The 15641-nt window shown below is 30.6% G+C and overlaps 1 protein-coding gene across 1 annotated transcript in view; it reads left to right on the top strand.

Annotated features, from left to right (window-relative positions):
• Positions 1 to 15238, top strand: part of LOC123654786 (elongation of very long chain fatty acids protein 7-like) — a 36093-nt gene extending 20855 nt beyond the window's left edge. Inside the window, exons 6-7 of the mRNA XM_045590670.1 lie at positions 11562 to 11626; positions 14932 to 15238. Coding sequence (XP_045446626.1) covers positions 11562 to 11626; positions 14932 to 15238 — 372 coding nt within the window. The remainder of the gene's footprint in view (positions 1 to 11561; positions 11627 to 14931) is intronic.
• The last annotated feature ends 403 nt before the right edge of the window (positions 15239 to 15641 follow it).

Genomic DNA, 15641 nt, shown 5'->3' with positions numbered 1-15641 from the left:
TTATGCCTAGGCGTCAACTATTTGATCTACAGATTAAGCAGAATTTTTATTTATTTATATATTCATTTAATTTTGTGAGAGGAACTTCAGCATTTTAAAAGAGGTTTTATGTTTTAAAGTCGACGCGCTGATTGTAGTAATAGCAGTTTTAATTGCACGCTTATTAAAAGTACATTATATCGAAAATTATGATTCTATGTAATATCAATGATGAGATTTAAAAAACATAACCAAACATCGATTCCTCAAAAACCAATATCTGTATGTACGAAGACCAATCATACTTTTTTAAAATAATTATATATATTTATTAGATAAATTTATGGAATAAAATTTCAATAAAATGGAATTTATTTAAAAAAAGAACATTACTCGAAATAATGTTTCAAATCAAAAAAAGAACCAAAGAGGTCAATAACGAAAAACAATATGAAACTCACAAAGAACTAATCAAATAAAAATCTATAAATAAATAAAAACAAATAACTTAAATATCGTTAAGATCTAAATAACAGTAACCAGACTAAATGGCAGTTAAATTGCTAGTTATTTAATAAAATACAGTATTAAATGCGCGAGGCAACATTCGTAGATTTCAACACGGCAAGCGGAACGCCATATCCTTTCTCTGTTGCATTGCAGTGAACGTTCTACTGCATACTAAGACCTTCGACTGATAGAACTTAATTAGATATTTAATAAAGATAGTCTTGAACCATGATAATCATCCTTGAAACTTGAAAATAATCACGATAAGTAGTAAAATAAATGTTTAACACATACAAACAGTTGTCTGTTCCTAAGGTAGGCAACTTAATGACTGTGTTATATCTAACAGACGACTAATTAGCCACACATTTTCCTTTGATAAATATGTATACAAATTTGCAGAGGGTCATATATAAAATTTAGAATGTGTAGGCTGGCCAGATTCAATAAAAACTTTGAAAACTTCCGTAGAGGAATTGAATGAAGTCATGATTCTTTTTTATTATAAATTCTTTATTGCACTTTAAAGAACATAATTACAAACATAATTACTTTTTCTGTAATACATTGCTATCGCAGTACGTTTTGATACGGCCCGGAGACCGGATATGGCCCGCGGGCCGTATCTTTGATATCCCTGGTTTAGAGTTTTATCCACCACAATGCTTCACTAGGAGTTTGTTGATAATTAATTAATTTCCCTATATATAAAAGGATTGAACTTAAGCACGAAGAGTTCATATTGATTATTTTTAACCGACTTCAAAAAAATCGTCACTATACAAATTAAAAAGGAGGTAATTCTCAATTCGACGGTATTTTTGTTATGTATTTATTTCAGAACTTTTTACTGTGGACCGATTTCGATTATAGTTTTTTTTTTTTTTTTTAATGAAAGCTAGTGCTTGTCAGATGGCTGGGACCATTTTTAAATTTGACTGAGATCTGACTAGAACCTTTTGAGTTATGTCTAATAATGCGTATTAACTTGATTATTAATTTTTCGTTGTATTACTGCTCGATTTAAGTGAATCCGGCTTTTTTTCCGTTTGCAAACAAACACAATTATATTTGTTATTAAAAATGTCATACTACATACAATACACAATTAATAAATGTTTTGTATTATTTGTAGCTTTATGACGTATGTATAGTCTATTTTACAGCTTAGACCACAATGTTTCACAAATAGAGGTCTATGTAAGAACCCTTTATTGTCAAATTCTTAAAAACGTGTAGAGTTTGTTACAAAATTTTTGCAATTGTCTTTCTAATCTTCGATCAATCTTTGCAATCTTTCTTTTTAATTTCATTCAATGTCAAATGATTTAATAGATAGAGAGATATCCAGACAACAATGAACATTTCTTTTTCGTTTTTGCGTTCAACTTCGATAATATAAAGACCCCACAAAAAATCCAAATAGTTTAAATGTATAGAACTGAGTCTATCACATTTTTAACACAACTATAGTTGTACCCGACAATTGTTAAATATTAACAATAAATAACTATTATTACAATTTTAAAATAACATCGATTCGATCAACTTATTTTCATCCATACCAAATAAACGAGTAATAGAGTCATTGATGTTAAAATCGAAAGTATATATAGAGAAAGTTCGAAAGCATATCTCCTAAGACATGAAGGCTGTATAGCGAAATTTGTTCACCTTGAGATGATTATAAAAAATTCGAATTATTTTTTTTTTTCATTTTTGTTTATTTGTACTGACGATTTCGCGACGTTGGGTAATTCATTTGTTTATTGCACCCTGTACATTGTACAAGGTTGATAGAAAAATTAACGGATATAGTTTCATTTACTTTTTCATATTTTACTAAAATAATGTTTACTGTGAGCATTATAAAATATAATTTTGGTACTTTTTTTTTCTAGTTATAATACTGTTGATGAACAGACTACCTGACAGTATGAACTTTTTGGTTAGTTTCGTATGCAGGATAACAAAAAACCGTTTTTTAATACAAATAATTTCGATTGCTATCTCATTTTCCGATACTAAAAAATAGACAAAAAACCGTTTTTATTCACTTTTATTATTTTTATATTCCTTGAAATTATAAAATCAATTAAAAGAAATTCTTACCGGCCAGACGTCTAGCCAGAAATCTTTTTTTTTTTTAATTGCCAAAAAACTCATAGTCGGCTATTATTGAAGTTATATAGTTTCCTAATGTTTACGCGAATTTCACTCATTGAAATGAAACAACTTTTTCGGATTTTAACGCGGTTTGATAAGTTTTTAGATACCCGACGACCTCCTCCCATGACCATGGTTGCTGTAAAGTATCCGAAACTTCGGGCATCTAAAAAACTTAATAAACCGCGATAAAATCCGAATAACTTGTTTCATCATATTGTGTGATATAGTAAGTATATTGAAACCTACAAAATATTTTGTAAAGTAAAATTAAATAATGCATACACCACGAGTAACTTCTTCGCTTCAGCCTGTAATATCCCACTACTGGGCATAAGCCTCTTTCCCCATGTAGAAAAACGATCAGAGCTTAATCCACCACACTGCTGCGGGTTGGCGGGTATATTCTCTACTATGAGTAACGATCGCTATCAGGTGTACATGATAACAACCGGGACCGACGGCTTAACGTGCTCTCCGAGGCACGGTGGGGAGACCCACAAGAACTGCACAAACACCCAGACCACGGCAAACCCCTGTATGGCCAATAGAAATGTTTGTCATGTGCGGGAATCGAACCCGCAACCGCCAGCGCAACAGGTAGATACAATCCATGGCTGTAACCGTTGCGCCAACGCGGCGTCACGAGTAATTTAATCATTATTATATCACTATGTCAAAATAAGTCAAGTAATAAAATAAAAAATAATTCTTTGTAATCATATACGATTTCCTAATACGAGAAGGTCGTATAATCTACATCTGTAATCGAAATCACTTTTAGAGCGGAACAAGTTCAAGTGCACCATTTTACGGGTTTTGCAATCAATTATTGTTTACTACAGTCATTAACTTACTTAATCACTAATTAAAATTACCAAGGAATTGGTAAATATCCCGTTTTACATAAAAATCATAATATGTAACATATTTATAAGATTGTATAGCATGGTTTTATAAGTTTGACATAATTAAGTACTAAGGTACAATTGAAATGTAAATTAATTAATTTTTAATACTAACTAAACTTAGCAACACAGTATTATTTATATAATCTAAAAATAATTATAACATTTTACAAAACAGTTAAATATTAATATAAACAACTTTTGTGATTATGTTTAATTTATATATGTGTATATATGTTACGCTCAAAGATCGAAAACGCTCATTGAGCGGAAAAATAGCTCACAACGCGATGTGGTCACAGTAAAACATCCACATACCGAAATTCGTGTTATGACTCTAATGAAAACGCGCACGACGCGTTGTGGCAATCAAAGAAAGACCAAATAGCGAAATTCGTGTCGTGGCTTACATGCTAATCGATCTCAACGCGTTGTGGCAATGAAGAAAAGCCATGACGTGTTCTGAGCATTCATTGTGTTAACCATATCACGACGGACAGGTTGTAACTTGTCGGTGTCGGCTCGGGTGCAAAGACGCATTGAAACCTCAGTTTTATTCATTTCTTTTCTGTTTATGAGAGTGAATTTTAATGTCAGCGCTAATTATGACGAATAAAAAAGAATTGTTTTACGATAAATTACGTGAGTTTGTGGAAACAAGCACTGATCGCAGTTTTATTATGACTACAGAAAAAGTAAAGAGAGCAAATGTAACTTGTAAGCTCTGTTTCAGAAAGAATAGCATAAACGTTGAAAGAGAATGTGCTAAATGAGGTCTACAGGAACAGGCAAACAAAATGGTTTCATTATCTAATTTGAAATTTCCCTGTGTTGAAACGTTAGTACTTTTTAGTTAGAGTTCCTGAAGTTGATAGAGGACGTGCAGCACCCAGGAATGTTATGTGTGTTGTTATGAGCATTAATCCATCAGGTCACCAGTTAGGAAACAAGGAAGGTACACTCGATAGACTTTATGCACGTAATGAATTTACACTTTCTGAAACCAACTTTATTAACATTTGTGATGTGCCCTCAATCGTTAACACTTCGCTCGGCATCTATGTTATCGTCTGGAAGTAAGCAAGGGTTTATAATGTGCCACTGCAAAAGATACTGTATTGATAAAAAGTGCAAGTGTCGCTCCAAGAATATAAAATGCAACTCATAATGCCACAGTAATAGTTCATGTAAAAATAAATAGCAATCAATATTGTTGTTGTTTATTGGTGATCAATAAACATTTGTGTTAAATATTTTTATTTCTTGAAAGAATTTTAATTGTCATGAAAAAATTAAAACCCTTATCATTTTATGTGAATTATGAGTAATTTACAAATGATATGAATATTTTGTGTTCAGTGATTTATTACTTAATACATTGATTTTTTTAAATATAAAGTAATCTCAATAAATAATAAATATCGTTTCATTTTAATTTATATAATTACATACTTAATATATTTGATAATGAGAAACACGCCGTGATTGCCGTGATTTTATAAAATGAAAAATATTTCTTAAGGACATCTACCAAAACGTTTCCAGCCTAGGCCTAGTAGGATCTATATCGGAAAGTAGTGTGCGTTGTAATCAAATAGTATTCCATACGCGTCATGGCTTTTCTTCATTGTCACAACGCGTTGAGATCGAATAGCATGTAAGCCACGACACGAATTTCGCTATTTGGTCTTTCTTTGATTGCCACAACGCGTCGTGCGCGTTTTCATTAGAGCCATAACACGAATTTCGCCATGTGGATGTTTTACTGTGACCACATCGCGTTGTGAGCTATTTTTCCGCTCAATGAGCGTTTTCGATCTTTAAGCGTAACATATATATAGTAAATTTATATTATAAATAGGCTCGAGGTAGCATAGATCTAAACCTTAATGGTTTTAATTATATAGTTCTTTGAGAAAACGATATATAATACAAATAATATAGTTAATAAAATTAGGAAATCTAGTATGGATATTCTTATCCTAGAATTGAAAATACAACAATGCAAAAAGGAAAGAAAGATCGTGATACTTGTAATACAACTTTCTTTTTATTTTGAATCGAACTGTCAAAGCCAAATTCCTCAAAGCTTGCATAATTATTTGAATCATTATACCGACCGAATAAAACTTTTACGTACAGTCAAAGGTCGCAATGAATAGTTTTCGTCGATAACAATTTCTTTTGTACTTAAAAGAAACATTGGCAAATTTATAGTTAATTTTATCAATGAAATTTAATAATAAAAATATTACGAATTCCGGAATCATTTTGATGTATTTATGACATGTGTATTCTTTAAAAAGTAATCACACCTTTCTTTATAATTTCTCAGGTCTAAGGTGCGTATTTTTGCACATTAAAACTATTATTCAAAATCTATTATATATTTTTCGTTTTTTGCAACACGAACTTTAAAAGCAAAACTGCTTATTATTAACTTAAATAACCATTTAAGGTAATAATTTTCTTCGAGTCTTTAAAAAACTATACACTTAAAATATATACATTAACAAAATATAATCTTACTTAAAAAGTTTTTATTTTGAATTTTACAGAAGAATAAAGCGTGTAGGTATCTTCTTACTTTGTAAGTAATACTTATACTATCTTCTGCCTAAGTATATTTTTTTTATAAAATAATATAACAATAAATATAAAAACTTTTTATATGTTAATATTTATTTATAATAGTTAAAATATTTCATATTTGAAGTGTTAGCGTAAGTAGTTTTACTCGATTTCCTAATTATTTCTTACCGACGTGATATGTTAAGAATTCTCTGTGGTGTCACAAATGTAGGTTAGTAAGGGCTTTGACAAAAACTAAGTTTACTGGTTTGATGCAATTTTACTATAACCAGTTGTCATACAAATGTGTAAAAGTGTTTTTGTCAGTCACTTTCGTGATATGAAAAAATAAAATTTAAATTATTTGTTCATTTTGACCTTTAGAAAAATTTAAACTTAAATATTGAAAGTGTTTATCATGTTTTATCGATTTTTATCGAGGTTTATTTTACATTTTTATCACCAATACATGAACTGACCTTAAGTGTAGGTCCATTGGATCTTTTTCGCCATTTTACAGATAAATTAAATTTTAATGGTAAAACAGAGCTGTCAATATATTTTTATCTGTTGGTTACCGTTGTTCGTTCAAATAGCTCTATCAGCAATTAAAGAAATAGGTCCCTAATATATATAGTTCTGTTTTCAACATTGATTAAAAGAGGATTGTTGTTACTTCACTATCTGTGTTTATTTCATTGTTTTGATGTGACAACGTCTAATAAATCGATTAACGCCGGTTGCATGCACGAAAAAATTGGTCGTCTGTATAGTTGGTTTACGGACGATAGTTTAACGTGACAACGTCATAACAAACATCTCCTCATAATAAAAATGAATATAACTCCCAAACCGCGATTGATCAGCGTAATGGACTAAGTTCCGAGCCTACTTCTACATGGAGAAAGAGCTCCATGCCCAGCAGTGGGATACTATAAGCTGATTCAGTCAATCAGTACCTACTACCATATTTATAATACCCTGGAGGAAAATATTCTATGATAACCATCAATTATGTTTTTTTTTACTTTCTTCTTCTTTCTTTCTTCCTCATTGATGTGAATCTAATATTTGTATGATAGCTGTTAGTTCGACTGTTGATTCGAAAGTGTTAGTCAAAGCCTACTTGAATAATTTAATCAGGGTTTTTTTCTATTCTTATTCGAAGTGAGCGGATAGCATTCTTTATAATATTTTCACTTCTTTCAAATAATAATTCAATTTGTACATTGAGCGTCTAATGTTTTAGTATTTAATGAAAAATATTTGAAACAAAAAGAACATAAAATTCAAAAGTTTAACGGCAATTATTAAAAATGCGTAAGCTATATTGAAATGTGTGTATATGAGATATTGTGCTGATAGTTAATTGTTTAAATATTTTTAAATTCTTATTTATGAAATATGCTACAGTTAATTATTTCAGTGATTCAAACTAAGCCATGAATACTTAAGTTTATATTAGTAAATAATTAGATACATAGGAGATAGATTGACTGAAAGATAATATCCCAAATATTTTTGATTGAATTTATTTTTTAGACCATTTGTTCACTAAAGACTTGTCAATTATCTCAGTTATATTAACAATACTATTCATCTTGAGCGATTTTAAAATTAACATAGATCGCTTAAAATATGATTTGTAACTGAAAATTATAAAACATTACCTTCTCCCTGATAATTTATTCAATACATAAAATAATTTTTAACAAAAAAAAAACCGACTTCAAACAGGAAACTAAAAAGTGAAAAATAAATTTACTTAGTACAAAGTAATTCGTATTTTGATTTAGTTAATCCGAAATGATTAAATAAATATTTTATAATTTTGAAGTCGGTGCCAAGTAAAACAATAACTACTCTAGTATCATCTACTCGTAAGTTATACTCAGTTTTCTTTCATAATTTGTTTCATTGACTATTAGGTTGAATACTGTTATTATTCTGTTATTGTTTTGACATATCTAATAGTATTTTTTTTTACTTGTTTGTTGTGTGTGTGTTGTTTGTATTTGTTATTGTAGCCAGGTTGTATTTGTATTGTATTTACTTGGCACCAACTTCAAAATTATAAAATATTTAATCGTTTCTGATTAACTAAATCAAAATACGAATTACTTTGTACTAAGTAAATTTATTTTTCACTTTTTAGTTTCCTGTTTGAAGTCGGTTTTTTTTTGTTAAAAATTATTTTATTTTACACTTTTTAGTGATGTTTAGACCTAACAAGGATGCTTTTTCTCTTATGCCGGGGGTCCGGAAACATACACAATACACAAGCACAAACACCCAGACAATGACAAACATCTATATGGCCAATACAAATGTCTATCGTGCGCGGAGATTGAACCCACTAACGCCAGCGCAACAGCCGGTGCTGTGACCGCTGCGCTAACGCGTCGACATACTATGAGTAAAGTTCGCTATCAGGTGTACGTAATAACAACCGGGACTGACAGCCTAGCGTGTTCTCTGAGGCTAGGTTGGGAGAACCACAAGGATTAACAACTAGACCGAAAATAAATATTTGTGTAAACATAAATATCCACTCCGAGCAGGAATAGAACCCGCGACCGTCGGTGTTTAGGCGCCGCCGACACGGCAAATGCACCATTATATCAAAGCGGTCGTCAAACAGCAAAAGGTAACTGCTGTAAATTGTTGAGAAATTCCCTCGAGTGTTTATGGGCTCCATCATCAAACCTGGTCCTGCGACACAGATGATCACACAGAAGGTAATTGCTATAAATCAATGAAAAGTTCTCTCGACTATCTTTCGTCTCCATCATCAGACTGTAATGGCACTTGTAACTCATATAGGTGCAAAGTTCTCATCAATAGAAACGAATTAAGTTCAAACAGCAGGTAATTGCTATAAGTCGTTGAAGAGTTCCCTCGACTATCTTTCGTCTCCATCATCAGACTTTAATGGCACTTGTAACTCATATAGGTGCAAAGTTCTCATCAATAGAAACGAATAAAGTTCAAACAGCAGGTAATTGCTATAAGTCGTTAAAGAGTTCCCTCGACTATCTTTCGTCTCCATCATCAGACTGAAATGGCACTTATAACTCATATATATGCAAAGTTCTCATCAATAGAAATGAATTAAGTTCAAAAACCAGGTAATTGCTATAAATTGTTGAGGAGTTCCCTCTACTATCTTTCTTCTCCATCATCAGATCGACTCCAGACCTTTATTAAATAGTAGTGCTTTATAGTACTTAATGAAAACATGATTAAATTTACTAGTCACCGTTACGATTTTTAAAAGTTTCCCTCGATTTCTCTGGGATCCCATCATCAGATCCTGGTTTCCTTATCATGGTACCAAACTATAGATATCTCCTTTCCAACAAAAAAAGAATTATCAAAATCGGTTCATAAACGAAGAAGTTATCCCCGAACATACATAAATAAAAAAATATATATATACGGTCGAATTGAGTAACCTCCTCCTTTTTTTGAAGTCGGTTAAAAATACAAATACGTATTCGATTAAACCTTATGAATGTTTTGTTTTTATTATTGAGTATCACTCAACGTGTGCGTAAGCACAAGTTTATCACTTGTAAATATCATACAATAATTTATTCCATAATTATAGGCTGTAAATGTTAGCGTCAAATAAACACTTAGTACGCAGCCAGGTCAACGACTTTAATGTTTCGCAAACACAACTCGATCTTAAATTTTCATTGATAGTTTATATACTTTGTGATAGAATATACATTTATATAGATATTATAAATCAAAGAAGTATATAATCACTACTAAAATGATAATGCATATCTCATGAAATGAACTATTATCTGAATCCAATAATAGGTACGTAAGTACTTAAATTTTATAAATATAATATTATTTTCTACGTGAAAATTAGAAATATTGTATTTTTAATTTGATAGCTTTCAACATTCAATAAAATATTATATTCAATACAAAAATATATCATAGAAAACTATAATAAACATTTACATCACAAAATTTATTGAACACCATAATAAAAAAACGAGTTTACTTTAAACCCCACGATTGAAGAAAAACTTTTTTAGTTACTCTACAGTAATGTACGAAACGTAATTCTCTCACTTTTTATCTTCACTCACTTATATATCCCTCTCAACTTCCTTTCACCTCGCCCGATCACACTTTTCATAACGCTCTCGTCACATATTAACCAGCTTACTCCCCAAGTCTAGCATGCATAAAAAAGTTTTACTTCAAAAAAGGGGAAACAAAAATTCAGGTTACTTCGTAAAAAAACTCTGTGAGGACTTACACAAATTAATTAAAAAATTATAAACAAATAACATAAAATAACATGCAAAACATACATGTTAACTCCATTTGACGAGAATTCGAAATTCAAACTGTCTATGACCTTTAGAACCCTTAGTCCGGAAACTTAATATAGAATAAAAATGAAAATATTCAATACCAAAGTTTGTCGTGTCATGGGCGGCGATTAAAACAGCCGTCAATCACGCAAGAAGAAATGATCATCACGCAAATGCCTACGAATACTACTTATGTGCAGGATAAACTTCTATCTACAAAATAGGCCCTGAGTATTTTACGACTATTGCCATTTATGCGACGACGCGTTATCTCATTGGTCACTGAAATTGACTGATGCGCAATCGATGACAAATGTTTGTATAATTTCACAAAAATATTTGTATGATTTGGGCGTTTGTGGTTGTTTATTGAGTGTTTTTGGACCTACAAACACAGAATCATATTCTAATATGTCCGTTGAAAATTAATCACTGATAATGCATAATTAAAGTGGCCCGTCGTTGGTGCAGTTTACAATGTCCCTGCTTTCTGCTCCTGGAGTTGTGTGCTTGATTTCCGTTCCGAATCTAGGTGTAATTAATGTTTATTTATTTGTTTATTATTTTTAGCTAAATTTGTTAAAACATATAAAGGTAAATCTATTAGATGTGTGGTTACGGCAGTAAGAATATAGCCTCTTCCCGTGGGTGTCGTAAGAGGCGACTAAGGGATATCACAGTTCCACTACCACCTTGGAACTTATAAAGCCGACCGATGGCGGGATAATCATCCAACTGCTGGCTTTGAAATACACAGGCTGAAGACGGCAGCAGCGTCTTTGGTGCGACAAAGCCAGCCCTGCGGTCACCAACCCGCCTGCCTAGCGTGGTGACTATGAGCAACACTCATGAGTTCATGTCATTTTTGGCGTGAACTTGTGGTGGCCTATGTCCAGCCGTGGACTGCAATAGTCTGAAGTGATGATGATGATAATGTTGATGATGATGAGCTAAATCTATTATTATCAGCCATTTGTTGACTACTTTACACAGGCACCTGAGAAAAAGTAGGCCATTTATGTATGTTAATCATGTGATATTAGTCAAAAGTATTTAGATAAATAAATGTGTGTCTTTTTTACAGATCCAATTCTTCATGGTTCTCTTCCACTCGATAAGCGCACTGGTCTACGACTGCGGTTATCCGAAGTAAGTTAAAATAAATAACTATTTATTTAAAGAAGTATTTCAACAAATGACCCATAAAAACAATTCTTCTAATAATGAATACAACTAAAAAATTTAATTGTCACAACAATTTTACAATTACAATAATAATCATAATAATAACTAATACGAATAAAATAATTAACAATAATTTCATTATAACATTTAAGCTATTTTTATTTAAATCACTCTTTTATTCCTTGCATTTTATTATGAGCTAAGACAAAAATTAATATTATGATCTCCTTCCCAATTCAACCACATTGACAATCAAAGTCCAATGTCCAACCAGCAATTCGGATGTAAAAACTATAGACATATGTATAAAGTGCCTTTCGTATCAATGGTATTTGTATAAAATAACTAATATAACGTAAATAAACAAACTATTTTTTATTTTATTAAAAGAAATAAAATTAGCAAGCAAATTAAAGCAGCTAGTAAAAAAACTATCACCGAACTATGGTCTAACGTTAACAAAAGAACAGAACGCAACCTTCATTATAGATTATTATGAAGTATCGTGCTGTGTAAGATCTTATATGATCTTTCGATAAGAGATTTTAATGAAGTCACGGTAATGATGATGATTACATATCACACCATTTCGAACTTTGCTTACGAACTTTCTATTGGCGGATTGATTGTTTATTGTTACTGTTTAAGATTCTTGATATATTTTCAATGAAACTTAAATTTTGAATCAGTGATACTATAATGTTTCCAAATTGCATGTCTTGTAATACGATAATTTTTTTTTAAATATTGATGAAAGTGATTGGTAAAATTGATTGACAGTAAGTGATTGATTTTATATGTGTATAGCCAAGAGAGGTGAACATAGAGCGGTTTTCATTTTTACTTTTTTATTTAGATACTATTGAAAGCTTATGCATTAACTATCATTACATAGTATAAAACAAAGTCGCCTCCCGCTGTCTGTATGCTTAGATCTTTAAAACTACCCAACGGATTTTGATGCGGTTTTTAACCGACGAAAAAAACGGAGGAGGTTCTCAAGTCGACGCGTATATTTTTTTATGTATGACCACGCATAACTTTTTACAGAATAGTCCGTTTATTCTTTTTTTTATTGGAAAGAGTATACCCTGAAATTGGTCCCATTTAAATTTGAAAATAAAAATCCAACCCTAAGGGTAAGAAAACAGGGGATTAAAGAAGTTTTATATAAACTTTAATAGCTTAAGTAAGACAGGTAGATATTTTAAAACTAATAAAAAATTAAGCATGTAGAAATTAGAGGATTATAGCCCCAAAAAAAAAAGAAATAAAAACTTTTTATCAAAAAATTAAACAGCCGAAAAAACTGAAAAGCAAAAAGTAATAAAAAAACTTAATAACTAACTTCTTAAAGTAATGCAACTATATCTAAGTAAATAATTTAGTTTTCAATTAACCTTAATAACTAAGTTCTTAAACTAATGTAAGTATAGCTAAGTAATTTTGAGGAGTTTTGAGTAAATAGAGTGATTCCAGAGGAAGGTTTATACATAGTAGAGGAACACTGATAGTTTTAGAGGTTTCTAATGTGATGTCGTAAATAAACACATTTTTCGCGCTTACATTGCAAATATTTATTTTATATTAAGTATCAGCATTGCACCTGTACGAAACCGGGGCGGATCGCTAGTATTGAATAAATATAATACAGATAGTAATATAGTTGAAAATTTGCATAGGAAAATATTCACGTGAATAATTCACTAACAAGGCAATTTTACTTGGAAGTCTATTATTTTTTATTGTGTTATCAATTCAAAAATTCTTCAGAACTACTTATGGCAAATACCTGAATTTTCGAGTAATTAATCAACAATTATTTCGACCACAAATGAAAATGAAAACACCATCTATTAATGGTGATGACGAAGCTGGATCGATAATTTGGTTTCATTGGTTGAACACATCTACTCGTATCACGTGATCCGTTTCCTAAAGATGCTTTCTGCATTTTAAACCCTGTTATTTTTTAGACAAAATAAAGGGTAACACCACACTATGACGAATAAAAGTGAAACAATAACTAAGAAATAATTATATTGACACAAAACGCGGACGAAAGTAATGTGAATCAATTTAAGTAACTTGAAATGATGATGGACAGCTTGGCTAAGAAAAGTCAAGAGTTTAACAGACCATTCATATCATACAGTGAGACTATAACGTATAGAAGTGAAAAATTGATTAGTGGAAGGGTACCCTAGCGCACAAAAATCTTCCGTAACGTTAAAAATCCTATAAGATGGCTATACAGTGTCTAATGTATAGTCTACGTGATGACTGTTATTATTATTGCAATTTATTATTATTAGGTTACATAATTATTATCATATATTTTTATAAATCATTGTAAATAAAATTAAGTTGTTAAAATAATTTTGTAAAGTAGTTTTTTTAATTTTTTATCGATAACAACTCATAATAAAAAATGTATACCCGATAAATATTTTCTTAATACCTCGAATAGAAATTGAAATTTATATTTTACACTAAGGAACTTCGTTCCTATCTGGTGTCCCACGACACCACACGGTTTTTTATAAATAAATTGATATTAAGCTGGACCTTAAAGTAACGAACAATTTACCTTCTAAAAATCCATCAAACTTTTTTAACAGCATGTTAAGAATAATAATTTGCATACACGCATAAATAACTCTAAGAACCGGACCACACTATCTAAATGGAAAGTCATACATAGGTGACTCTGACTGTATTTATGTATGTGTCGTATTTTGTCATGCATGATGTGCATTTTCTAACTCGAAATATGATCTTTAATTTTCTTTTATATAAAATAGATTTAGGCTTGTAAAATGACAGTTAAAAATAATGAAACGTTTAATTATGACATGGTTCTATAAAGGTGTCCCCAATCCCAATTATTTTCACAGTCGCCAATTCAAAAATCAATCCTTGATGCTACCTATAATTATTAAAATCAATACTAAATACATTTGTTGTCTGTAAGAGATTACTTAAAAACAATAAGATCGCCTTAGTTTGCGCGCCTGTCTTTGCTGTGTGTGTGTTCTTTTCTCTGTATTTTTAAGTGCAATAATTTTAATTTCTTAAATTAAATATTTTATTAAATAAATTAAATTAAATATTTAATTAAATAAATTAAGTAATACAATAAAATTTTATTTCACTTTTACTTTTCCTTAATACATACTTTTAAAGGCGTTATAAATATTAATAAGCAATCAAACAAATGGATTTTTAATTGTAACATTTTAACTGTAGTAATTACCTTTCTTTTACAGAATCATCGCTGCTGGTCTTATTCTTCATTCAACAATCTTCATCGTCTTATTTACGAACTTTTACATGCAAGCTTACAAAAAGGAGAAGCCCAAAACAACAGTCGATACGTGCAACAACAACACAACTGGATACATCCCTAACGGTCACGCGAAAGTAAATGGACACGTTTCTGTAAACGGAATAAAAACGAATGGAGTACCAAATGGTTTCATAAATGAAACCGAAGTACACGAAGAATTAGTGGATGATAAATCACTATCGAACGGTTACACAAATGGACACGTCTTGAAAGAAAAAGTGCAATAACAAAAAGTGGTTGTAGAACATGAAAGAGGTACAAAGACTTTGCTACTGATAATGAATTAATGCTCATTGCTCAATTTATTGTAATTAATTTTACCTTAATTACATTTACTATTGAATTTATATGTGGCTCCATTTGTATTTTGATTATTCTGTCAATCAAACTAAGTACAGAAAACGATTTGAAAATTTTATCGAATATTCAGAAGCAGAAATTTTAATTTCAAATTTAATATACACCAATAAATTACATATACAAACATTTGTACATAAATCCGAACTTTTGAATCCGTTTATCTTTTATTGAATCAATAAAACTTAAACGATTTCAATAATATAGTTGTAAAGAAATCGAATAAAATATCGCTGACAACAGTATTTTATATGATGTATAATTAAAGCTGTC

The sequence above is a fragment of the Melitaea cinxia genome, chromosome 6, assembly GCF_905220565.1.
Source record: "Melitaea cinxia chromosome 6, ilMelCinx1.1, whole genome shotgun sequence".
In the NCBI taxonomy this organism is placed as follows: Eukaryota; Metazoa; Arthropoda; class Insecta; order Lepidoptera; family Nymphalidae; genus Melitaea; species Melitaea cinxia.
Note: the sequence above shows the minus strand (reverse complement) of the source record. Positions and strands in the feature narration are given on the sequence as shown.